The sequence below is a fragment of the Cyprinus carpio genome, chromosome B21 (assembly GCF_018340385.1).
Source record: "Cyprinus carpio isolate SPL01 chromosome B21, ASM1834038v1, whole genome shotgun sequence".
Taxonomy (NCBI): Eukaryota; Metazoa; Chordata; class Actinopteri; order Cypriniformes; family Cyprinidae; genus Cyprinus; species Cyprinus carpio.
Window position 1 is genome coordinate 13908718 of NC_056617.1, and position 25450 is coordinate 13934167.

General features: G+C 41.2%; 2 protein-coding genes across 2 annotated transcripts; one reads left to right on the forward strand and one right to left on the reverse strand.

Annotated features, from left to right (window-relative positions):
- The first annotated feature begins 7080 nt into the window (after window positions 1-7080).
- Window positions 7081-8688, forward strand: LOC122141334. Its single transcript, XM_042748496.1, has 3 exons — window positions 7081-7938; window positions 8198-8363; window positions 8455-8688. The coding sequence occupies exons 1-3, from the start codon at window positions 7251-7253 to the stop codon at window positions 8534-8536; spliced, it is 936 nt and encodes a 311-aa protein (XP_042604430.1). The 5' UTR covers window positions 7081-7250; the 3' UTR covers window positions 8537-8688.
- A 3837-nt stretch (window positions 8689-12525) lies between these two features.
- Window positions 12526-18983, reverse strand: LOC109070490 (multidrug and toxin extrusion protein 1-like). Its single transcript, XM_042748493.1, has 18 exons — window positions 18771-18983; window positions 18475-18673; window positions 18079-18180; window positions 17930-17998; window positions 17707-17855; window positions 17511-17553; window positions 16995-17039; window positions 16663-16760; window positions 16487-16584; window positions 16109-16222; window positions 15897-15964; window positions 15385-15493; window positions 14505-14580; window positions 14243-14312; window positions 13888-14020; window positions 13246-13340; window positions 13087-13165; window positions 12526-12962 (listed from the first exon to the last, which is right to left on the reverse strand). The coding sequence occupies exons 1-18, from the start codon at window positions 18863-18865 to the stop codon at window positions 12736-12738; spliced, it is 1869 nt and encodes a 622-aa protein (XP_042604427.1). The 5' UTR covers window positions 18866-18983; the 3' UTR covers window positions 12526-12735.
- Window positions 18984-25450: the final 6467 nt, after the last annotated feature.

Consider the following 25450-nt stretch of genomic DNA (forward strand, 5'->3'; position numbering starts at 1 on the left):
AAACTGAATTTAAAACCAGTATATTTATGCATGTGGAATATATTGAAATAAATTAGGTTAAATATTTCACGAGGGTTACCAACTAGTATGTTGAGGGTTAGGAGTTGGCTAAGTGTCCAATTAAACAGCTACATTGTTAACAAGTAACTATACAGGAAGTAATACAGTTGAGGTCAAAAGCTTACATCCCCCTTTCAGAATCTGCAAAATGTTAATTATTTTACCAAAATAATAGGGATAAAATGCATGTTATTGTTTATTTAGTACTGACCTGAATAATATATTTCACATGAAAGATGTTTACATACAGTCCACAAGAGAAAAAAAATAGATGAATTTATAAAAATATTGCATGTTATAAATTAATTAGATTTTTCCTGAATAATATAAAAAAAATAGATGAATTTATAAAAATACTGTGTTTTGTTGTTGTTGTTTGTTTGTTTTTGTTTAGTGATACTTGTTCATGATTCCATTGTTTGACCTGAACTGTTAAACTGCCTGCTGTTCTTCAGAAAAATCCTTCAGGTCCCACATATTCTTTGGTTCCCTTTCGATACTTCACTCATACTGCGTATGGGGAAAAGCTCCTTTTTCCTCGATACTGAAGCCTTTTTTCAATAACGCAGTGCAACTGCACTGTCATTGGTTTAAACTTTTTTAAACCAATGACAGCGCTGCATAGCTGCGCGAGCCTGTGGCGATGCAGCACGCCAAAGCCCGCCAAAATGGGTGGGGCAAGTGGCTATATAAGCAGGCAAGTAGCTGGAGTTTATCAGATCTTACTCCTTCAGCGACGACTTCACTTCGTTGGATCTTTGCTGAACGCCTTCACCTGGAACGAGCTCTCACCGTCGAAGAGGCACCGCAGCGGACCAAAAGAGCTTTTTCCAGCGGTTTTCACCGCTCTAAAAGAGCGTTTCCAACGCCGTTTTTTAACGGCGGCGGCCATGCCGCACCACAGCTGTGGCACATATCGAGCCCCTCTGCATGATGATGACGGCCATGGTGAGTGTGTTTTCTGCCTGGGTAAACCCCATGGTGAGGCTGCACTCACTGAGACCTCATGCTGCTTTTGTGAGAGCATGAGTCTCGCCTCTGCGCTCGCAGATCGCTTTCTTTAATGAAAGCGATCCCGCCCCTCGTACCCCCCCCCCGTCTTTTTCCTCCCGTGAGCCAGCCAGGAAAAGACGGCAGGGAAGAGGGGCTCAGTGCCCGGATTTAGGTGAGCTCACGCCGGCTCAGCACCGGCGTGCCTCACCCTCTCCAATGAGAGAGCCGTCCCCTGTCCTCTTCTCACGCCCAGAGCAGCATCCCTCGGCTGAAGCGAGCGACCTTGTCTCTTTTGGCGGATCGGAGGACGAGCCACTTGATTACTCCATGTCATTTGCGGCTTCTGAAACGGAAGACTGGGCCGGTGATTCTGACCCCGCCCACTTGCCGTCACTAGAGCCCATCGACGCCGAAGCTGGGATGGATGCCGAGCTTCTCCGCATCCTCTCCAAGGCCGTTGAGGAACTCCATCTGGAGTGGGCCCCCCCTGAAGAGCCGACACGCGGCAGGCTGGACGAGTGGTACCTGCCAGGACCCTGCCAGGCCCCCCACCAGCGCTCTGCCCCGTTCTTCCCTGAGGTGCATGATGAGCTGACGAAGTCGTGGCGCGCCCCCTACTCGGCCCGCCTACGCACTTCCTCTGCAGCTCTCAGCTCAGTAGACGGCTCTCAGGAGAAGGGCTATGAGCAATTGCCGCCCCTGGACGAGGCCGTGGCTGCTCACCTCTGCCCCCCTGTGGCTGTGGGGTGGAAAAGCAAGAGAGCCCTTCCTTCCAAGCCCTGCAGGGCTACCTCTGCCATGGCTGGCAGAGCCTACACTTCTGCGGGCCAAGCCGCTTCAGCACTACACACCATGGCGACATTGTGAGTGTTTGGGGTGGAGATTCTATGTTGCCTTTATTTGTATAGCCCTAGTGAACCTGCTTTTCGCGACCTCTGCAGCGCCACAGATTTGGCCCTGCGCGCCACGAAAGCCACGGCCCAGGCCATCGGACGATCCATGGCCAACCTGGTTGTGCTGGAGCGCCACCTCTGGCTCAACCTAACAGAGATTAAGGAGAGCGACAAAGTGGCCTTTCTCGATGCCCCAGTCTCTCCATCCGGTCTCTTCTGGACAGCCGTAGAAGGGTTTACAGAGCGCTTCACTACAGCACAAAAGTCGTCCCAGGCCATGCGACACTTCCTGCCCAAGCGCTCCACCTCTGCCCCGAGTCGCCCCAGGACTGCGCTGACTCAGCACCAGAGCAAACCTGTCCCTTCTACCCCCCAGGCGGCGCCCTCTAAGGAGCAGCACCCAGCTCGCCCCACTAAGCGCGATAAAAACCGCCTAGACGTCAGGGCCCCCGGCAAAGGATTATGCTGGACCTGACGCCCTCTAAATCCTCCTGATCGTTGGGGAAGAAAGAGGAAGGGGCAAAGTCCCGCCACGGCTGGACCACCCTAGAAGCTCTCTCACCTGCCTGCTATGCGACTTGGGCCCACCGTTGTTGCGTCCACGCAAAGCGACATTGTTATGGTGAACACAATAAATATTTCACATTTTTAAAAAGAGAGCAGTTTTCCTCTTCCACACTCGTCAGTGTTCAGGCCCCTAATCAGCAGCCTGCCATCCGACACTATCCAGCCTCTTGTCACGCGGGCTGAGGCCTGGCAGGCCATCCCCGGAGTGTCCAAGTGGGTGTTTGGGATAATAAAACACGGCTACTCACTGCAGTTCACCCGAAGACCCCCGCGTTTTCGCGGGGTGATTCCCACCTTGGTAGAGCCGGATGACGCTCAGGTCCTCCGCACCGAAGTGATGATGCTGTTAAGGAAGGGAGCCATAGAGATGGTTCCTCCCTCAGAAAGCGGATCGGGGTTCTACAGCCGTTATGTCCTTGTCCCCAAGAAAGATGGCGGTTTCAGACCCATCTTAGACCTCAGACACCTGAACCTCTCCCTCATGAAACGGAAGTTCAGGATGTTGACATTGAAGCAGATCCTCACGCAGATTTGCCCCGAGGACTGGTTCTTCTCGCTGGACCAGAAAGACGCTTACTTTCACATCCAGATAGCCCCCCATCACAGACGATTCTTGAGATTTGCGTTCAAGGGTGTGGCTTACCAATATACAGTCCTTCCCTTTGGGCTGTCTCTAGCTCCCCGCACTTTCACGAAGTGCATGAACAAGGCGCTTTCCCCTCTGAGACAGATGGGAATCCGCATTCTGAACTTCTGAATCTCGACGACTGGCTCATTCTGGCCCAGTCACGAACCGAGCTAGAACACAACAGATCCGAGCTCCTGAGCCACTTAGAGTGCCTAGGACTCAGGGTCAATTTCGCCAAGAGCTCACTGCTCCCCAGCCAACGTATTACGTTCCTGGGAGCAGTTTTTGACTCAGCCAATATGAGGGCAGTCATATCACCAGAGCGTGCTCTGGTACTTCAGCAGCTCACGGCCTCCCTCAGGAACAAAGCCTGTTTCCCTCTGAAGTTCTTTCAGAGGATGCTAGGGCTGATGGCTTCCGCCTCCCCAGTTTTACAGCTCGGCCTCCTACGAATGCGGCCCCTGCAATTCTGGCTGAAACTTCAGGTCCCACCTCATGCTTGGCGGCACGGCCGCTTTCGCAGCAGGGTCAACCAGGCATGTCTAGCAGCCCTGGAGCCTTGGATGAACCCTGTTTGGTTCAGTCGTGGAGTACCCCTACAGGCGGTTTCCAGAAGGACGGTGCTCTCAACAGATGCATCCAACCTGGGTTGGGGTGCTCTGTGCGAGGGCAGACCAGCCTTCGGCTCGTGGTCGCACGAGGAAAGCCATCTCCATATCAGCTGCCTCGAGATGCTGGCAGTAGAACGAGCCCTTTAATCCTTTCAGGCGATCCTGGAAGGGCGCCACGTCCTAGTCCAGTCGGACAGCATGACAGTGGTGTCCTACATAAATCACCAAGGCGGCCTTTCGTCCAGCCGCCTCTGCGCACTGGCAAAGCGCCTCTTGGAATGGGCATTACCCAGGTTGCGATCGCTCAAGGTGACACACATACCTGGCAAGACGAATCTGGGAGCAGACATGCTTTCGTGGAGCAATGTCCCCTCGGACGAGTGGATGCTCCATCCCCAGACGGTTCTCAAAATCTGGGAGATTTTCGGGAAGGCAGAGGTCGACCTCTTCACCTCAGAAAACAACTCTCATTGCCCAACTTATTTTTCAAAGGACACAGATGCGCTGGCCCACGACTGGCCCAGCCTCCTTCTTTATGCTTTTCCCCCAATCGCTCTGATCCCTCAGGTCATCAGACGAGTCAGGGAAGACAGGCACAGAGTCCGCCTGGTGACCCCACTCTGGAGGAGCCAAGTTTGGTCCTCGGAGCTATTCTGGCTTTCCATGAAAGCCCCATGGCCGATCCCACCTCCTCTCTCAGGCGAACAGGACAATCTGGCATCCACAGCCAGAACTCTGGGCTCTGCATGTATGGTCCCTTGATGGGAGCCTCTGAGCCTCCCCGGGGACATGCTACACACCATTGCTCAGGCAAGAGCCCCATCTACAAGTTGCCTCTACGCCCAGAAATGGTCAGTCTTCGTTGACTGGTGCTCAGCACGAAACAAAGACCCTGTTGAGTGTGACGTATCTCCGATACTGTCATTTCTCCAAGAGCGTCTAGACAAGGGTCTCACCCCTTCCACACTCAAGGTTTACGTAGCAGCCATCGCAGCATTTCATGCTCCTATTGCTGGCCAATTAGTGGGTCGAAACAGCCTCATTGTGCGTTTACTGAGAGGTTCTAGGCGGTTGAAGCCCCCACGTCCTCTCACCTTTCCTACTTGGGACCTTCACATGGTCCTTGGAGCACTCAAAGGACCTCCCTTTGAACCGCTGCGGTCAGCTGACCTTCGGCCCCTAACGCTCAAAACCGCTCTGCTACTTGCTCTAGCATCGGTCAAGCGTGTTGGCGATTTGCAGGCCCTCTCAGTGAGCCCTGCATGCCTTGAGTTTGGGCCCAATGACTTGAAGGTCATTTAAAACCCAGGCATGGCTACGTCCCTAAAGTGCTCTCGACGCCATTCAGAGCACAGGTAATTTCCCTCTCAGCTCTGCCTCCGTTGTTAGGTGAATGAGAGCTGGATTTGCTCTGCCCAGTGAGGGCTTTGAGGATATACATTGAGCGGTCACAGCCGTTCAGGCAATCTGACCAGCTTTTTGTCTGCTTTGGTGGCCGCACCAAGGGGTCTTCGGTCTCAAAGCAACGCCTGTCACGTTGGATAGTTGAAGCTATCGCTCTATGTTACTCCTCTATGGGCCTTGTGTGCCCCATAGGAGTAAGAGCCCACTCTACTAGAGGGATGGCCTCTTCATGGGCCTGGTCTAGTAGTGTCTCTATCAAGGACATCTGTGAGGCTGCCGGCTGGTCCTCGCCATCCACTTTTGTCAGATTCTATAACTTGGACATCCCGACCTTGCACGCTCAGGTTCTTTCGGTTTGATACGACGGCCTCTATCAGACTCCGTCATCATACCACCTCCAGGGAGCTAGCTCCCTCTTAGCAGTGTAGCGTCAAGGGTTCGATGGCTCCGGCCCTCTCACTTATCCTCTGGACCCCAGGGTGTTCAAGATAAGTCTTGTCGTTCCCTACCGTGGCACGGCGCGGTTGAATTCGTTCCCCATACGCAGTATGAGTGAAGTATCGAAAGGGAACGTACTCGGTTACAAACGTAACCTCGGTTCCCTGAGATACGGAACGAGTACTGCGTTATATGCCGTGCCACGAGGCTTCGTCGCTTCAGTCGTATGACCTGATTTCCTCTGGCGATTTGCCTGCTTATATAGCCATTTGCCCCGCCCATTTTGGCGGGCTTTGGCACGCTGCATCGCCACAGGCTCGCGCAGCTACGCAGTGCTGTCATTGGTTTAAAAAAGTTTACATATTAAACCAGTGGCAGTGCAGTTGCACTGCGTTATTGAAAAAAAGGCTTCAGTATCGAGGAAAAAGGAGCTTTTCCCCATACGCAGTACTCGTTCCGTATCTCAGGGAACCGAGGTTACTTTCGTAACCGAGTACGTTTTCAAGCATTTTTGTGTTTTGAACACTTTTCAACAATGGAATTTTGAGATCCTGTATGATTTTGAGATCTATCTTTTCACACTGAGGACAACTGAGGGACTCATGTGCAACTACTAAAGAAGGTTCAAATGCTCACTGATGCTACAGAAGGAAAACATATGCATTAAGAGCAGGGGTGAAAACTTTTAAACAGAATGGAGATGTGTAAATTTTTCTTATTTTGCCTAAATATCATATTTTTTTTTTTCATTTAGTACTGCCCTTCAGAGGCTACAGAAGATAGTTACATGTTCCCCAGGAAACAAAATAAGCAAAATTTACCCTGGTCTTCAAATTCAAAATGTTTCCACCCCTCAGCTCCTAATGCATGGTTTTTCCTTCTGGAACATCAGTGTGCATTTGAGCCTTCTGTAATAGTTGCATATGAGTCCCTCAGTTGTCCTCAGTGTGAAAAGATGGATCTCAAAATCATAGTTGATAGTCATTGTTGGAAAGGGTTCAAATACACAAAAATTGCACTGGTGTGCTCAGAAACATAAAAAGGCCTGGACGTCCATGGAGGACAACAGTGGTGGATGATTGAAGGATCCTCTCCATGGTAAAGAAAAACCCTTTCACAACATCCAGCAAAGTGAAGAACACTCTCCACAAGGTAGGCTGGAATAATACGCCAATAATAAGACACCGTCAAAGTCTACAATCAAGAGAAGACTTCAAGCAAATACAGAGGGTTCACCACAAGGTGAATAATAGTAAAGATTAGACTTCGCAAAAAAAAAAAAAACTTCTAAAAAAGCCAGACCACTTCTGGAAAACATTCTTTGTATGGCTGAAATTAAGATCAACCTGTACCAAAATGATGGAAAGAAAAAATATGGAAAAGGCTTGGAACAGCTCATGATCCAAAGCATACAACATCATCATCATCTTGTAAACAGTGTGATGGCATGACCATGCATGGCTTCCAGTGTGTAACGTTTGATCTGGCTCCCGTCCACCAGAGGGAGCCTTCACCTGAATTCTGAACTCTGCCACTTCCTGTTCCTGCCACATCAGTTCCTGTCTTGTCATTTCCTGTCACCCTGTATTTAAGCCATGTGTTTGCTATGCCACATTGCGAAGTATTGCCAGTTCCCTGCCTTACTAAGCGTTTTTCATGTCTCCTTTGCTGTTTATTGTTATGACCATTGCTTTTGCCTTTTTGACTCACGTTTTTGGATTACTGTTTTGGATTTGTTTGCCATTGGACTGTTTTGCCTGTATTTTGACCAAAGCCTGTGACCTGACTACGAGTTGTGATTACCATTTGGATTTTTTCAGCAGACCATTTAATAAAGACCCGCTTATGGAATCTACACGGCCTAAGTCCTCCTTACAGAATACTTCGCCTGGCGCGGATCCAGCGGATGTCTCTCAACTTCTTTCTACCATTGAGTATCAAAAAGATCTGCTGAATGGTTTTCAACACCAGCTACTGACACTGCAAGCCAGCAACGAGCATTTAACACGGTACATTCAGTCTCTTCCTGCCCCAAGACCTGACCCGGTAAGATTTGCTTTACCTGATAAATTTGATGGCTCTCCTGATAACTGCACTGGTTTTCTACGTCAATGTTCTATCTATTTTTCAAACCAACCTGAAACATATCGCCAAGACCATACAAAGTGCTCTTTTATCATGACTTTGCTTACCGGGAAGGCTTTAGAGTGGGCTACAGCTGTTTGGGATCATGATACACATGTCCAGCAATCTTACAATTACTTCACCCAACTAATTCGTGATGTCTTTCAATATCCTGCTGGAGGCATGGATGCAGCAACTCAACTGACCCAGTTACGTCAAGGTAACAGACCTGCTTCTGATTATGCTATCAAATTTCGCACTCTTGCAGCACCAAGTGGTTTTAATGATGTTGCTTTGAAGCACCTTTTTCGTTCAAGTCTGTCTGCTAAGCTTCAAGCAGAATTACTAGTCAAAGATGACTCCCTTGACTTCTCTCAGTTTGTTACCCTTGCTATAAAGATTGATAATCTCTTACGTACACAACCCAATCTCAAGTTTAACATTGCTTCATATGTGCCTACTACTGCTCAAATACCAAGTCAATCTAGCCCTATGGAACCCATGCACATTGGAAGAACTCAATTACCAGCTGATGAACGGAGAAGGAGATTACTCAATCAGCTCTGCTTCTACTGTGGTGGATCAGGCCATCGCTGTTCCAACTGTCCTGTTAAACCTGCTATCAACCCCTCTTCAAGTTATCAAGTGAGTCACATGTTCAATACTTTACAGATCAGTTTATGTTTATCACTTCCCATCATTTTGTCAGTTGCTAATCAAGACCACCATTTCTCAGCGTTAATAGATTCTGGAGCAGCTGCAAACGTGATTCATCAAGATTTAGTGAAGCAGTTGAACATTCCCACAATCAAATGTGAACCACCTATTGCTGTTACTGCCGTTGATAATGGTCCAATTGGTAAAGGTTATATCACTCATCAAACACTCCCCATAAAACTCAGAGTTGGACTGCTTCACACAGAAGAAATAACTCTCTATGTAATTTCATCACCACGAAACAAAGTCATTTTAGGATATCCATGGGTTGTCTACCCACGACCCACAGTTTTCATGGAAGGAAAAGGAGTTAGTCAGCTGGTCACCTCATTGTCTTGCTCACTGTCTTGAACTGCCCACCAAACTTACAGTCTGCACTACCCATCTAGCCAAGAACCCCTTTTCATTACCAACTAACATCCCCAAGGAGTATGCTGACCTAGCTGAGGTATTTAGCAAAGACAAGGCCACCAAATTGCCACCTCATCGCCCCTGGGACTGTGCCATTGACCTCCTTCCTAACACCTCTCCGCCTAAGAGCCGTATATACCCTCTGTCCATTCCTGAAACCAAGGCCATGGAAGAATACATTGAAGAAGCTTTATCTTATGGATTTATCAGACCATCCACTTCTCCTGCAGCATCTGGCTTCTTTTTTGTTGACAAGAAAGATGGCGGTTTAAGGCCTTGCATTGACTATCGAGCACTCAATGCAATCACAGTTAAGAATCACCATCCCTTGCCTCTTATTCCTTCTTCTCTGGAACAACTACGAGAAGCTCGCTATTTCACTAAACTGGACCTCAGATCGGCCTATAATCTCATCAGAATCCGTGAGGGGGATGAATGGAAGACAGCTTTCCTCACCAGTAGGGGGCACTACGAGTATTTGGTTATGCCTTATGGATTGGCCAATGCACCTTCAGTTTTCCAGTCCTTCGTTAATGAAGTCTTCAAAGATCTCTTGTATCAGTATGTGATTGTCTATATAGACGACATTCTGGTCTACTCATGCTCTATGGAGGAACATATCAGTCATGTAAGAACTGTCTTGTCACGTCTGCTCCAAAATGATCTTTTTGTTAAGGCTGAAAAGTGTGAGTTTCATGTCACATCAACCAAATTCCTTGGATACAATATTAGCCATGCAGGAGTAAAGATGGATGATACCAAAGTAAAAGCTGTTTTGGACTGGTCCAAACCCAACAATGTCAAGGAGTTGCAACGATTCCTAGGCTTTTCAAACTTCTACCGTAGATTAATCCGTGACTTCAGTACAATAGCTACACCTGTCACATCACTACTTAAAGGAAAACCCAAGAAGCTAGTATGGACAGAGGCAGCTACATCAGCATTCAACAGGCTCAAGTCCAGTTTCACCACAGCGCCAATTCTTAAGCATCCTGATCCTACACTTCCTTTCATCGTAGAGGTAGATGCCTCCGACTGTGGAATTGGTGCTATTCTTTCTCAGCGTCATGGAACACCAGGTAAATTACATCCATGTGCATTCTACTCTCGAAAGTTAACTTTGGCAGAAAGCAATTATGACATTGGTAACAAGGAATTGCTATCCATCAAGTCTGCTCTTGAAGAATGGAGACATTGGCTTGAAGGTGCTCTTCATCCTTTTCAAGTCATTACAGACCACAAAAACCTACAGTATATCAAGGATGCAAAGCGTTTGAATCCCCGCCAAGCAAGATGGGCACTCTTCTTCACTCGATTCAATTTTGCAGTTACATACCGGCCAGGGAGCAAAAATAGTAAGGCAGATGCACTGTCACGTATCCACGGCACTCTTCTTTCACAGATGAGTCCTGAACTATTCTACCACCCCTCCATCATCATGGCACCCATTCATTGGGATATTATGGAAGAAATTCAACGTGAACAACATGAAGAGCCATCCCCATCCAGAATGTCCAGTTGGGAAAATTTTTGTTCCATCCAGTCTTCGCAACAGAATCATCCAATGGGTTCACACTTCTCTTGCTTCTGGACATCCTGGAATTAATCGCACCGAAACCACTGCTTTAGTTCGAAATACCTTTTGGTGGCACACATTATCTGCAGATGTCAGTAGCTATGTAAATGCTTGTCCAATCTGTGCTCAGTCACGAACACCTCGGCAATTGCCTGCAGGATTGTTAGAACCACTTCCAATTCCCCAGCGACCTTGGTCACACCTATCCATTGACTTTGTCACTGATCTGCCTAACTCACAAGGGTACACAACCATCATGGTCTCCATCGACCGTTTCTCTAAGTCCTGTCGTCTCATTCCATTGAAAGGTATACCCACTGCTATGGAAACTGCACAAGTTTTGTTCAATCAAGTATTTAGGATTTATGGATTACCTGATGATATTGTTACTGATCGAGGGCCGCAATTCACATCACGTGTTTGGAAAGCCTTTTGCAGAAGTTTTAAACATCAATGTAAGTCTCACTTCTGGATATCATCCTCAAGCAAATGGACAAGTAGAGCGCCTTAATCAGGAAATTGGTAGATACTTGAGATCATACTGTAGCCAGGAACAGGAAAAATGGAGCATATTCCTCCCATGGGCAGAGTACGCCCAAAATTCTCTCACACACTCTTCAACTGGTCTTACCCCCTTCCAGTGTGTCCTAGGATATCAGCCTCCTCTATTCCCCTGGTCTGGAGAGCCATCGGAGGTGCCTGCTGTGGATGACTGGATCAGAAGAAGTGAACAGGTCTGGGACAATGCTCATGTCCGCCTCCAACGGGCTATTCGTTCTCAAAAGATCCAAGCTGATCGACGCAGACGTCCTCATCCTGAGTTTCAGCCAGGTCAAATGGTATGGCTTTCCACCCGTGACCTACGCCTGAAACTACCATGCAAAAAAATTAAGTCCCAGGTACGTTGGCCCTTTTAAGATTATGCATCAAGTTAATCCTGTCACGTACCGTTTAGAGCTACCTGCTAATTACCGCATCTCTCCTTCCTTTCATGTGTCACTCCTGAAACCGGCCCATGTCTCATCGAGCCCCGATGCCACTGACGAAGAACCTCCTCCACCACTCGAGATCGAGGGAGCTCCTGCCTACCTAGTTCGGGAGATCCTAGATTCTCGCAGGAGGAGGGGTCAGATGGAATACCTCGTAGATTGGGAGGGTTATGGCGTGGAGGAGAGATCGTGGGTAGCAACTAAGGACATTTTGGATTAATCACTTATCAGAGACTTTCACCAAGCACATCCAGATCGCCCAGCACCCAGACCCAGGGGTCGTCCTAGAAAAAAAAAACACCTGGAGGTGTTCCTAGGGGGAGGGAATCTGTAACGTTTGATCGGGCTCCCGTCTACCAGAGGGAGCCTTCACCTGAATTCTGAACTCTGCCACTTCCTGTTCCTGCCACATCAGTTCCTGTCTTGTCATTTCCTGTCACCCTGTATTTAAGCCATGTGTTTGCTATGCCACATTGCGAAGTATTGTCTCCTTTGCTGTTTATTGTTATGACCATTGCTTTTGCCTTTTTGACTCACGTTTTTGGATTACTGTTTTGGATTTGTTTGGATTTGTTTTGCCTGTATTTTGACCAAAGCCTGTGACCTGACTACGAGTTGTGATTACCATTTGGAATTTTTCAGCAGACCATTTAATAAAGACCCGCTTATGGAATCTACACGGCCTAAGTCCTCCTTACATGTTGTGATGGGCTTACTGGTGTTTAATGATGATGTGACAAAGGACAGAAACAACCGGAAGAATTCTGAAGTGAATTGGGATATACTCTCTGCCCAGATTCAGCCAAATTGAGCAGGAAGTTGATTGGACGGTACTTCATAGTACAAATGACAGATACATAACATACAGCAAAACATACAGCAAAAGCAACCCAGGATTTTTTTAAGGTAAAAAGTGGAATATTCTGAAATGGCAGAGACAACACAGCATGCTTTTCACTTGCTGAAGACAAAACTAAAGGCAGAAAGACCCACAAACAAACAACAACTGAAGTCAGCTGCAGTAAATGCTTGGCAAAGCATCACAAATGAGGAAACCCATTGCCTGCAAAGGATTCTCAGCAAAATATAAAAAAAATGAATCACATGACATATTGATTGTTTTATTTCAATTCCATTGTAGTACCTGAATGAATATATAAATGTATGTATATATCTTAAATAACAGGATTTCTTTAGTTGTCAAGGCCCCCCCCCCAATTTTTTTTTAAAAACAACAGATTGGGAGATAAAAACACATCTACATCAAATACTATTACAGTTCCTATTTTTATTACTTTTCAATACCTACAAATCCCTTAACTTATTATACTCCAGTGAGCACCCCATTTAACACAATCCCTCCAGCTAGTATAAGCAGCATGAAGAAAAACGAAAGTCCTCGACGGACAACCAGCTGTTTGGTGGTCAAAACCGTGCCAACTGTGACCAGTGCAACAGCATTTGTTATTCCTCCTCTTTTGCTGAGCCCTTCGAGGTCTGTATTTGGATCTGTCTGGCATTCTTCAGTGTGCTGGGACTGCTGTGGTACGTCTGTTCAAGAATGAACAAAAGACAACATAATCACTCAATAGACAAAGTCCATGATGAAAGACACTGTTTTTTTGTTTGTTTGTTTTTTGACCACTTAGGTCATCATATAATAGACAGAAACTACCTTCTGTATAGCCTTTATTTTCCATAGCGTAAGATTCATTGTTGGTCTCAGGGACTTGTACACCTGCTCTGATTAAAGCCTGAAAATAAGAAGATAAAGACTACAGTCATCATCTATCCAAATAGACTATATAGATGTGGATGAATTAAAATGTCTCACCTCTTGAGTCACTTTTTTCCAGTCCAGCTTGCAAATGAGGATGATGAAGAACAAGGACTGTAGGAAAACACAGCCAAAAAACCCAATCCACAGACCTAACAATAAAAAGGTATTCAGCATGGTAATGTTGTTTAATGAGCTCACTTACTGTACTTATATAGAGCAATAGTGTACCGCGTAAAATAGCTGTGTCAGTACACATAACATCAGAACATAAAGAAACCTGTTATATACACTATTAAAAATAATGGTTATTTATTGGCATCTATGGTTCAATGAAGAAGCTTTAACATTCATGGAATCTTTCTATCGCTCAAAAGCTTCTATAGAGAAGTTGTTTCATCAGATTATTAAAATGTTCTTCACACTAAGAATAAATTATTCTTTTAAGAACTGTTCACTGAAAAGTTCTTTTGGGAATGCAAATAATTATTCTGACATCTCTGAAAAAAAAAAAAACTTTCTAACCTTTATTTTTAAGAGAGTACTAGTATGGAAACGCATTAAAATTGAAATAAATAAATGTCTCTTTTGGTATTCCACGTTTGAAAGAAAATCATAGGGTGAAGCACACATTTTTACAAATTACAGCTTCCTATTTCCAATATTTCAAAATTCTGAAGTAGCAATCAACTTTATTACCAATTATGCCCATGTTGAGAGCAAACATCAGGGACACTCCAATTGGAAATCCCACAAAATAATATCCCACAATGTTACAAAGAGCACCAAGCAATTGCTTTCCAGCACCTCTGACAATGCCACCTGTAATAGCCTACAATCAGAACACATTTGGATAATAAAAAAATGGACATTATCAAAATGGATTCACAATATGTGCCATATACAAAGAACAGGCCACTTGAAATTAATAATTCTAATGCTATGAAACTTCATGTTTCCTTATAATCCATATATCTCCAAACAAAAACTTAAAAGATGACAAGACTATTTTTCAAGAATACAAACTTTGTTTAAAGAACATTAATAAACTTACCGAAGTGGCATCAAATAGATGAACAAAGCCATACATCACCATGACCTCTGATACTCTGAGGACAATTTCCCTGCAAGACAGAGAGTTACAGAGCCAATAAAGCTCTTCTCCATCACTTAATGAAAAACCAGTCACACAATCAACAGAAACTGAATATAACATAGTTTCAACAATGTCACGTATTTAAAATAATGAAAACAGCCCAGTGAGATAATAAGATCACCATGTGGACTACTGTTTAACAGTAATTCTAGTAACTTACTCATCTGTGCTAAAGATGTATCCAATTACATTGTTAGTACTTCCAATTATGGTTGCAATCACACAGGACACAAGTACTAGAGTAGAAGAGAAATGAATCAGGTACAGTATTGAAAGAAAATGACTGTAAAACATCACTGTATGAGTAACAATAATATTACAGTTTTTTTTTTCTTTTCACTTTTGTACTTTCACAAGTAAGGTGTTTATTTTCAAAACTCATAGTACAAAAATCCAAACTGGTCATTCTTTTCAAAACTGATCTCATGCAATTATAATTCATGACAATTATACGTTTTCAATCAACATAATCATTTTTTTAAATAAATGAAATTAAATAATTAAATTAAAACAATTTTGTACTTTAAACATTCAGTTTATTCAGAAGCAAACAATGCAAGATATGTTTCAAATTATCTTTGTTGGTGAAATAATTACAGTAATTCAGGCAATAATTGTCATGTTAGAAAATACACTTAACATTACCTAACTTGGATAACTCGCATGAAATCCTTAATGTTTGTAAAAGTATTTATTCAGTATGTTACTGTATCAAAAGGTGTAATGAAGGTATGACATGGCCATAAGGTTTTGTTCCAGAACAGAGTTTACTGTCAATAGAGTAAATGTCCTCACTGTGCCATATGACTGAATCTATACTGTAACTGAACTTTTCCGATGAAAGGTGAGTTATAGTAATGTGGTACCATGGTAATGTCAGTGAAAATAGCGAATAAAAAAACAAAAGTAATACTTTGTTTCATTTCAACAATAATTGACGTAACATTCTTTTTTATATTACACTGATATACAGTATCAGCAGATTTCCAAATAATTAGACCTATTCAGCATCATTCAAAGCTGCTGAAATGACCACTTACGTCCACAGACTAAAGACAGTTTGGCAGTCAGCTTGGCTTGTTCTGTGTTTCCAGCTCCAAGTGCATTTCCTACCCTCACACCGGCTGCCACTGCAAATCCCAGTGGAAACTGAATGACGAGGAAACAATGACTTGGTGACCAACGGCAAACTGGGCTACTTTTTGGCAATGTTTGCTCTGTAAATATATTTTAAAATGAAATTTATTCCTGTAGTGGCAAAGTTGAATATTTTTTAGCAGCCAATAGAGCCAGTCTTCAGTGTCACATGATACTTCTCAATCTAACTTCTAAATCTAATGTGCTGATTTGCTGATCAAGAAACACTTCTTGTTATTATCACAGCTGAACACAGTCATGCTGTTTATTTATTTATTTTGGAAACTGTGGTACATGCTTTTTGTTTAGGATTTTGAAGTTAGGGTTGTTTCTGGGACCAACAAAAGAGGTTGATCCAGTCAGGAACATATGCTATTAAGCAAAATCAGGTCAGACCATGTAATGCTGACAGTACCATGTACATAATGCTGGTCAACTCATAGACGACAGATTGAGCCCCAAGTTCGACTTCACTGATGAGTCCTGTAATACAAGTATTGGCCAAGTTCGACTTCACTGATGAGTCCTGTAATACAAGTATTGGGTATAAGAAATATATATCAAATATTTTGAAGAAATAATAATTTAAAAACAAAACAATGAAATAAATACACAAAGTTTACAAACCTGCAAGGAATCCACCAATCTCATATGTCCACCACTCTGCACAAAGCATGATCATACTGGGAAAAGCCAAGCAAATGAAAGCACCCCATTCCTGCAAACAGTCACGAGACCAGCCTAATGGTGTGTGTTTGAGGCAATATCAGCAGGACACATGGGAGAAAAATGACAAACTATTAAACAACAGACAAAATTTAAACCAATTATTCATCTCAAAACAATGTTCATAGTTTATTAAGGACACTCATGTGAATATGAGAAAACTAGTCTTGTAGAATGTGCATTAAAAGTAATAAATACAAGCTGGTGTGCTTTCAAACTTTTTTCCAAGATGCAGAACTAGGAAACAGATCTCTGCAGAAATGAACAGGGGAAACTCACCACCCCAGGTGGCTTTATGCAGGCCCATGCATCGGATGAACAAAAAGAGAATCACTGCCAAGAAATACTGGGAAATTGCATTTGCAGCAGCAGATCCTCTGTGAACACATCAGGTTATCATTCAAATAATGAAGAAAACAAGATATAGGATATACAGAATCTAGACAGCTTCTTACGCCACACCAAGATCAAGAACATAAAGGAAGATGTAGTTTATTAAAGCATTGAGGACATTTCCTGCTACTCCTGTGATGATCTGAGGCCAAATAATACCCTAAACAAACAAACAAAAAAGTCCATAATGATGATAGCAGTATTATGTATTATGTTGTACTAAAAGAGGAGAGTATAGATATAGAAACAAAAGTGTTGTTTTTTTTTAAAGGGGAAGGCATAAACTTAGGCATTAAATGTATAACTTTAATGCTTAAATGCAATGTAAGTCACTTTGAATAAAAGTGTCGCCAAATACACAAATGTAAGAACTTAAAAAAAAAAAGGAGGTTACCTGATTTTGAAGATACAAGCCCTGAAGCTGATACAAAAAGGCAGCCTGTAGGTTTTTTTTTTTTTTTAAAGCAAATAAGAAAATTGTTGTTGGAAACTGGCAGAAAAACATACATACATGTATACATACATTTCTCATGATTTATTCATTCTCATGTCATTCCAAAAGGTAAAGGAGATATTTTCCCCAAAACACAAAATACTCTGACAACTGTCAAGCTTCAAAAATGCTAAAAAGAACCATAAAACTACAACAAAAGCCATTGTTGTGACCTGTGTAAAGTATTCTTGCAAAGTCTTGTAAAATCGAAGTCAAGCTTTGTGTGAGGAACTTTGACCGAAATTTAAAGAGTTATTTACTGAAAATCATGTAAGCTTGGAGCAGCATGAGCTTTGAGTAGACGATTACTTTACATTTACAATCTTTTTGGTGAACTGTTCATTTAATGTTTGTGAACATTTAATGTTAATTGCAGTGTAAATGATAGTGTGCAAAAAAGTTTAATTTGCCACTTACAGGAAGAGCAGGCATGAATATTTTTACATAGAGTTGTGACAGACTGTTGAGAGAAAAAAGCAATAACACACAGTAAAAAAAAAATCTTGATTAAACCAATTTATTTCATAATATTTGCATAATTTACTACCACCGTTTTGCTAAACAGCAACATTAACTAATATATAACATCCAGTAAATGCTGAAAGTGTCAGACCTGGCCACACTGGGACTCTGTCGGACAGCCAGCAGGATGGGCTCGGTGTTGATGAGCAGTGCCCAGCAGGGGAAACAGGCCAACAGGAGGATGAGAATCCCTCTCTGCAGTATCACACCCACCCGCTTCAGATTATTACTTCCAAACGTCTGGAGGACACAATTCAATTCAAATGACACCTGAGTAAAATGACACTCACATTACTGAACATTCACTATCAGACCTGAGAGATGAGTGTATCACATGCAGATGCCAATCCAGAGCCGATGGAGATGCCAGTCACATTAATAACCTGTGAGCGAAAAGGACATATTTACAAAAGCAATGAGACTTTTAATGATTGCCACAATTAAGTTTATTTTGTAAACTCACAGTAATAGCTAGAGCCACACCGGCCAATTCAGTTTTCCCCAAGTGTCCACAGAACACAGTGCTGATAAAACTGATCAGAAAGATCATCAGCTGAGATGTAAACTGCACGAAGAGGATAACATTTACTGTGTAACAGATTACCTAACTATCAGTTAAAATTCATTATAAGGCCTTAATTTGACTGTACACTGGATCTTAAGTGACATAAATGATCTTTGCTCTCAGCTAAACTGAACATGGCACATTAAATTGATTTGAAAACATTAATTGAAACATATTAATGAAAACATAATTAATAGATAAACTAAATTAAATTGTTATACTTAAAATCAATAACAATTCAATGCTATATCTGATTACTTTTGACACTTTTGTCAACTTAATATTCACTCTTACCACTGGTCCAGCCAGTTTTAGCAGCTCTATAATTTCTTCTTTATAATTTACTGGTAACAAACTTCTGATTTTTCTTCGACATTCATCACAAATAATCCGTGAATTTGACTGAGCAAAATGGCTTATGTCCTGTTTTGGGTCTCCATTTATCTGGGTTTCTGTGTTAATACTGTCCGTTTCCATATCTGAAGCCAGCTCCCTGTGACAACAAAGCACTAACTTTTACTTGGTTAACTATAAAACATATATATATATATATATATATATATATATATATATAAAATTAAAATGCATACCTTAAAAGTTCTGCTACAGGGAATCTTTTCAAAAGAAACACTTTGAAATCTGTCTTGCTGAAGCTTCTTCCTGTTGTAGTACACAAAGTTAGCATATAAACAGCAGTCAGTGCATGTGCAGGTCAGGTTTCATTAAAAGGACACCAACATCATTCCTGAAGAACCCCAAATAACACCCACGTAACACTGAAGCTCCCTCTGTGCTCAGGGCAGGTCATCATGTGGTGCTGATAGCTGTGTGAGCTGGTCGTAACATTTGCATTCTGAAAACCTTGTGCTGCAGATAAGATACGTTTAACAGCAGGACTTTTTTTTTTCCTAGGATGCCTTTCCCTAGGTATACATCTATAGATTAAACGCTTATACATAAGAAAAGATAATACATAGGTTATACACTTACAATAGACATACACATACAATATCACAATATAGTTAAATTATTCTTCCAAAACTGCAAAACTGTACTGCCATTTACTGCAGGTCCCTGAATAAGAATATATTCAGCATGATTTCTGTGCTTTACCTCAGCAACCACTGGAGGGCTATATATATATTATATATATATATATATATATATATATATATATATATATATATATATATATATATATATATATATATATATATATATATATATAAACAAAATAAGAAAACACATTTACACATTCTTTTTTGGTTTTTGTATACACCTTTACTCACATCTATAAATAAATTTGTATTTGTTTTTGTATTTTGTTTTGTTTTTTTGTTTTTTGTTGGGGGAATTTATAATTACATAATTGCAGAAAAAAATTATTTAAACAAACTCTTAACCATAAAAAATGTTAAGATTGTTTGTTTGTGTTTAATGCCATGCCAGCTTCTGTGGCTATTTTCATGGACAAAAAAAAAAAAAAAAAAAAAAAACACGCTCTAAACCTGTATTTGGCTAAATTCTGTTAAAAATCTCTTCAAAAGAGTTAAAATGTTTTCTCACGGAGTTAAAACCAAAACAATTTAATAAAACATGCTTCATGGATAAAGGGTTTTGGCACACTGAAAAAAAAATGGTTTTGTGGCACTGTTCGTTTTACACAGACATTTTTTTTTTTTATTTATTTATTTATTTTTTTGTTAAAACAACACAAGTATTGTTATTTTTCAGTTTTGTGTTTTTTATTTTTAATTTTATTTATTTTTCTTTTTTTTTAATAACGTAATGTGTTTAATTTCGTCATTCAAAAAAAAAAAAAAAAAAAAAAAAACGGATGTGACAATTTCCAATTCCAACGCTGATGACAGCGAGGAGGTGCCAAGAGGGTCTGGCTGCAGACATATGCGAGTGGAGCTGCAATGGCGTCAGTCAGAGCAAGAAGTACCAGCCAGGTAAGAAAATCTAAAGTTGTCCTTGTGTTAAAGTGAAAGTCTTTAATCTCTTTTAGATTGTCTGTTTTGGGAAGCTTTTGTTTTCCAGTCTAATCGGTTTATTGCGCCCCCCCACCCCCCAAAAGAACGAGATGGGGCCCCTCCCACTGGGGGTGGGCGATATGACCAAAATCTTATTTCACGATATGATAAATTTTATATCACGATAACGACATATATCTTGACATATTTATTTTTTCTTTTAATAAGGTTTATGGTTTTAAGATTTGATACCATAGAATTTTCATAATCCTTGTCACCAATGTCAATATCAAACTAATACAAGAAAATAATAATAATAATAAAAATAATAATAATAAAAACTCAAGCTCACTGGAGATAAATATTTGGTAACTTATGATTTTAGTACAAGAAACTAATTACAAGCAATAGGGCAAGAACTACGATAAATAAGAAATATATTGTGTAAATGAATTAGTTTTTACTGTGTAAGTTATGTACATCTATCTATCCATCTAAATATATACAAAAAAAAAAAAATATATTTTTTATATTAATCATTAGCATTATTTGTTTATGTATTTTCTTCTTCTAGTTACAAAAGTGATTTAGTCAAGAGCAGTGAGAGATTTTCATGAATGGCAGACAGGACGAATATTGGACAGCTTCCCCTTTAAGACTGAAGTCCAGATCCAATATACTCAGGGCCGTACACAGACCTTTTGAGGGGCATGTGCTGAAACTGAAAAAGGGCACCCCCCCTCCCCTTTTTTTATATCAAGATTTATTTAGTAAGCCTGCATAAAAGGAAGAAATGGTCACATCTTGATGACAAATTCAATACACAAAATAATAGTCTCAAAAGCTTTAGATTTATTCACGATTAATAACAACCATAATAATAATATTAGATAATTAGATAATATAGATAAACAGGGTTTTAAGGGCTTCTTTAAACCTAATTACAACAGCAACCTTCTGTGAGCCATGTGCTTGAAGATGTTTATGACTTCACTGTGATCCACTGGGATGTCCCTCTCCCATATATATTCTCTTTTTTAGCTATTCTGTTTGGTTTTATAAGCTAATTTGTATTATTTGGTTAACATGATTATGAATGACATTGAGAAGAGGGGAAGGTGAGCAATGAGTCAAGTATTTTTTGACAAACTTTTTTGAAATACAATTTAAGTAATTATGTCCAACTCAATTCCAGATTATAAGAAACTATAGCCATACCGTTACTATAACATATCCAACATGTATCCGCCTACCTGGCAAAAATTTGATACTGTGGTGGACCAGGGATGTTGGTCTCTTGAAGGTTTCTTATTCACTACACTTTCCCTAAAATAAGCCAGCAATGAAAAAATAAAATAAAAATAGTGTGAAAAGTACAGTTGCAGTGAAAAGCATTTCTGAAGGATCATGTGACACTGAAGAGTACTGAACTGGAGTAATGATGCTGAAAATTCAGCTTTGATCACAAAAATAAATTACGTTTTACAATATATTCAAATAGAAAACAGTTATTTAAAATTGTAAAAATATTCACAATATTACTGTTTTTTGCTGTATTTTGGATCAAATAAATGAAGCCTTGGAATGAATCATGAATTACATTCTGCATCATAAAATATAAAGATTTCACAGTGATCTTCTGTAATTGTTTTTTTAGTAGTTTACTACTACATTACTGTAGTAAAACCATGTTTTACTACATTTTATACATGTGAGGACGAGCGGATAGTATACCATAACATGATTAGCCTAAATGTTAATAAATTAAGTGTATCAGCAATCATAAATCAAAGAAGAAATTTCTTATATATGTTATCTTGGTGACGAGGATCCCTCGTCGCTTTGTGTAAGTTCCAGTACGAAACAGCGCGGGGGCGCACCTGTTATGATTTTCCGATGGTAAAAAACAAATTATATGGTGTTGTATTACTTATCAATATATAGTTTTTGACCAGCGAATGTGTGGAAATGTGAATTTTGTTTTTTTTGTCCGTCATTTAAAACGGCGACGGCGCCTCACATTACATTTTCATCTACAGGTTACAAACTAGTTGTTTTTGTAGCTATATAGACGGAGCGCTCAGTTTTTTCCTGTGGTAAAATGCATTTGGCCAAAAATCGCATTTTATAAAAGATGAAATGCTACTGTATGCACAGGCTATTTAAGTGTTGGCTTTGTATTGGCTATGACTAGATAGCAAATGCTAGCCCTCTCTCTCAGGCGACGTCCCACATGTCTCAGTCAGTGAGTCAGTCAGACATCAATAAATAAAATATGAGCCTTTATAGACATAGTGTTTAGTAGTACTTATTCAAACAACAAGATATTTATTTACCCTTCGCAAAACTTTGTTCAGCTTAGCTGTTGTCTACTGTGCGGCTGCTGTGGAACTTCAGTTGATTCAATGAATATAGAGGGGGGCGGAGTTATCAGCTTACTGACAGCTTGAGGATCGAATAAGATTTACACAAGCTCGTTTTAAGAACTTTCATTTGCTAAATATTTGTAAAACAGACAGACAGACGTAAAGGGTGACCATAGCATTGATTAAAAAAAAAAAAAAACACCACCAAAAAATAGGGCACTTCGGAGTGTAAGGGCAAAAAGGGCATGTGCTCTGCACAGGTTGAGCCCTACCTGTGCACGTGCCTGAGATAAGGGGCATGTGCTCTGCACAGGTTGAGCCCTACCTGATTCCCTTAAAACCTAAATGAATGTGTTTATGAGGATACTTGCATTTGGACGCATATAAGTGTTTATGCAATCGTTTAAAGCGGCAAAAATTCTCACGAGCTCTATTAGCAGCTGATGCGCAGCTCACGCACTCCTCTCACACAGAAACAGAGACAGCGCGCGCAATAGCTCTGTTTTTTGTGTTTCAGACCGAGCGGCAACCTCGCGCTCTCTCTAGTGAAGCCAATAAGGAAGTGACTAAAACTGTAATTCATCGACTGGCCGCTTGAGGCTGGCTGCAGAAGGGAGTCAGTCCCATAGACTCCCCATATTAAAATGCCCAACTTTACAGCAGAAAAAACGTTTACAGCCTGGTTCAAAAAATGATTTTGGTCTATATTGCTAATTTTGCTCTTCATGACAACTGTGAGGGGGGTGAATTTTTTTTATAAGTCATCCGTTTAAATTATATTAAGCCTTAAAGTTCTTCATAATTAAGGGCGTGGCCACTTGAGTAACAGGTGGATTGTGACAATGCCGTCGCGCTAGGTGGGCGTGGCTTCAGCAACCAGCTCCCGCCTTTTGCCCATTTTTCGATTTTTCCGGGAGAGTCGCGCGGTGACGCGCTGCCAAGTTGGCGACGGCCCGCTCTGCACACTTTGAGCTTCAAAACCGCTATTGAGGAGTCTATGTGTGACGTCACGGACACTACGTCGATATTTTTTTACAGTCTATGGTTTCAACGGCCTAAAATCAGTAGTTAATACATTTAAAAAAATATGTTTTTAATATTTTTATTTTTATGTTTGAGCTTATATATCTCTATTATCATAACAGTCTGAGTAATTCTGATTCTTGAACAGTAAACTTTGAAGTGTCAGCTTTGTGAACATATGTTGATTATGTATCTAGTCAGAAAGACTCATGAGCAGAAACCTTTTTACTTTGGGTATGTCATTTCTGTCTTTATGCCGAAAACGGGAGTATACTGCTAAGGGGTTAAACTGCAGTGCTTAAAAGCGCATGCAAACCTATACAGTCTATGATGCAAACATTAAGTTTTCATGACCACTCGCACAGCAACGTGACGTGAGCGCGCACATGCTGTTATTCACGCGTCTGCCTGCATCCCCGTGTAATGCATGTGACTGCCGTCATTCAAATAATGAAAACGTATTGCCGTAAACAACGTATTTTGCGGCACCACAAAGTAAACGATAGAGCACAATATGAATCGATAGACTTTTAATTTCGTCCATCCGATTTAAATCGTCATATCGCCCAGCCCTACCTCCCACCAGCAGTGATGTCATGTATGAAAAGTTATTGTGCACCTGCTGCAAGTATACTACTGAGTCCATCTCCCCCATTTACATAACTGATTTATCAGTCATGAATGTGGTGAATTATCCTTGCATTGATGCATTTCATATAGGCTAGGCTAATGGCCAACACGTTTAAGTTCAAACACTGTCCTACATAAGACTCACTAACTGTTTAAAAAAAAACTATAGCCTACAAGCAAAAGTCTTTCAATATGTGAACAGTTAAAAAAAAAAAAACCTGACAACCACAAACAAACAAAAACCACTGAATCCTTCGCGCTCTCTAAGCATTTTGGTGCGCAAAGGCTTTGACTGCAGCTTATTGTCAATGTTGCGAGCGCGGGGAATCCTAATACTTAGAGCAAGTCTTCTTTCACTTTCAATTAAGAGAACGAACGATTAATTGCATGACAAAATATCTGGTGACAAGTCATCAGTGAATCGCTAAAGCGTTTGCCATTGAAACAGGTCATTGTCAGAACAGAGCAGCAGCGGACCAGGGCACAAAAACAATGCGGTGATCGCACTGGCGCCTCATGCGCACACACACAACATTTTTGCTCAATAGGCCTAGGCCTATATTTTTTTCATCTCAAAACAATTTTATACATGTAGCGTTTTTTATCCATGCAGCAAACATTTTAAATATCTTGAAAAAATGCTTTAATGTCTTTAAAGCTTTGACCGTTTTATTCGTTTAAAACATCTGGCCAAAATCTAGAAAAGATGATGCTGCGTGGCTATGACTAAGCGCAATTTAGGCTACAAAATCAAGACTCTCTTCAGGTTTTTTTTCTTATTATTATTATTATTGACACTGTACAAACCAGATTCAAAAAAAGTTGGGACACTGTACAAATTGTGAATAAAAACAGAATGCAATGATGTGGAAGTTTCAAATTTCAATATTTTTATTCAGAGTACAACATAGATGACATATCAAATGTTTAAACTGAAAAATGTATCATTTTAAGGGAAAAATTAATTGATTTTAAATTTCATGGCATCAACACATCTCAAAAAAATTGGGACAAGGCCATGTTTACCACTGTGTGGCATCCCCTCTTCTTTTTATAACAGTCTGCAAATGTCTGGGGACTGAGGTCAAGTTTAGGAATAGGAATGTTATCCCATTCTTGTCTAATACAGGCTTCTTGCTCAACTGTCTTAGGTCTTCTTTGTCACATCATCCTCTTTATGATGCTCCAAATGTTTTCTATGGGTGAAAGATCTAGACTGCAGGCTGGCCATTTCAGTACCCGGATCCTTCTTTTACGCAGCCATGATATTGTAAT

Bases quoted from the DNA above. Each gene is read 5' to 3' on its own strand.
- LOC122141334 (XM_042748496.1), top strand. From the start codon at position 7,251: ATGTCTCCTTTGCTGTTTATTGTTATGACCATTGCTTTTGCCTTTTTG. The intron at 7,939-8,197 runs GTAACAGACCTG...TCAAATACCAAG, and splicing joins ACTGACCCAGTTACGTCAAG to TCAATCTAGCCCTATGGAAC. The intron at 8,364-8,454 runs GTGAGTCACATG...ACCATTTCTCAG, and splicing joins ACCCCTCTTCAAGTTATCAA to CGTTAATAGATTCTGGAGCA.
- LOC109070490 (XM_042748493.1), bottom strand. From the start codon at position 18,865: ATGCTAACTTTGTGTACTACAACAGGAAGAAGCTTCAGCAAGACAGAT. The intron at 17,554-17,706 runs GTCTGACACTTT...TTCTCTCAACAG, and splicing joins CAGAGTCCCAGTGTGGCCAG to TCTGTCACAACTCTATGTAA. The intron at 14,581-15,384 runs GTAAGTGGTCAT...CTTCTACTCTAG, and splicing joins ACTGTCTTTAGTCTGTGGAC to TACTTGTGTCCTGTGTGATT.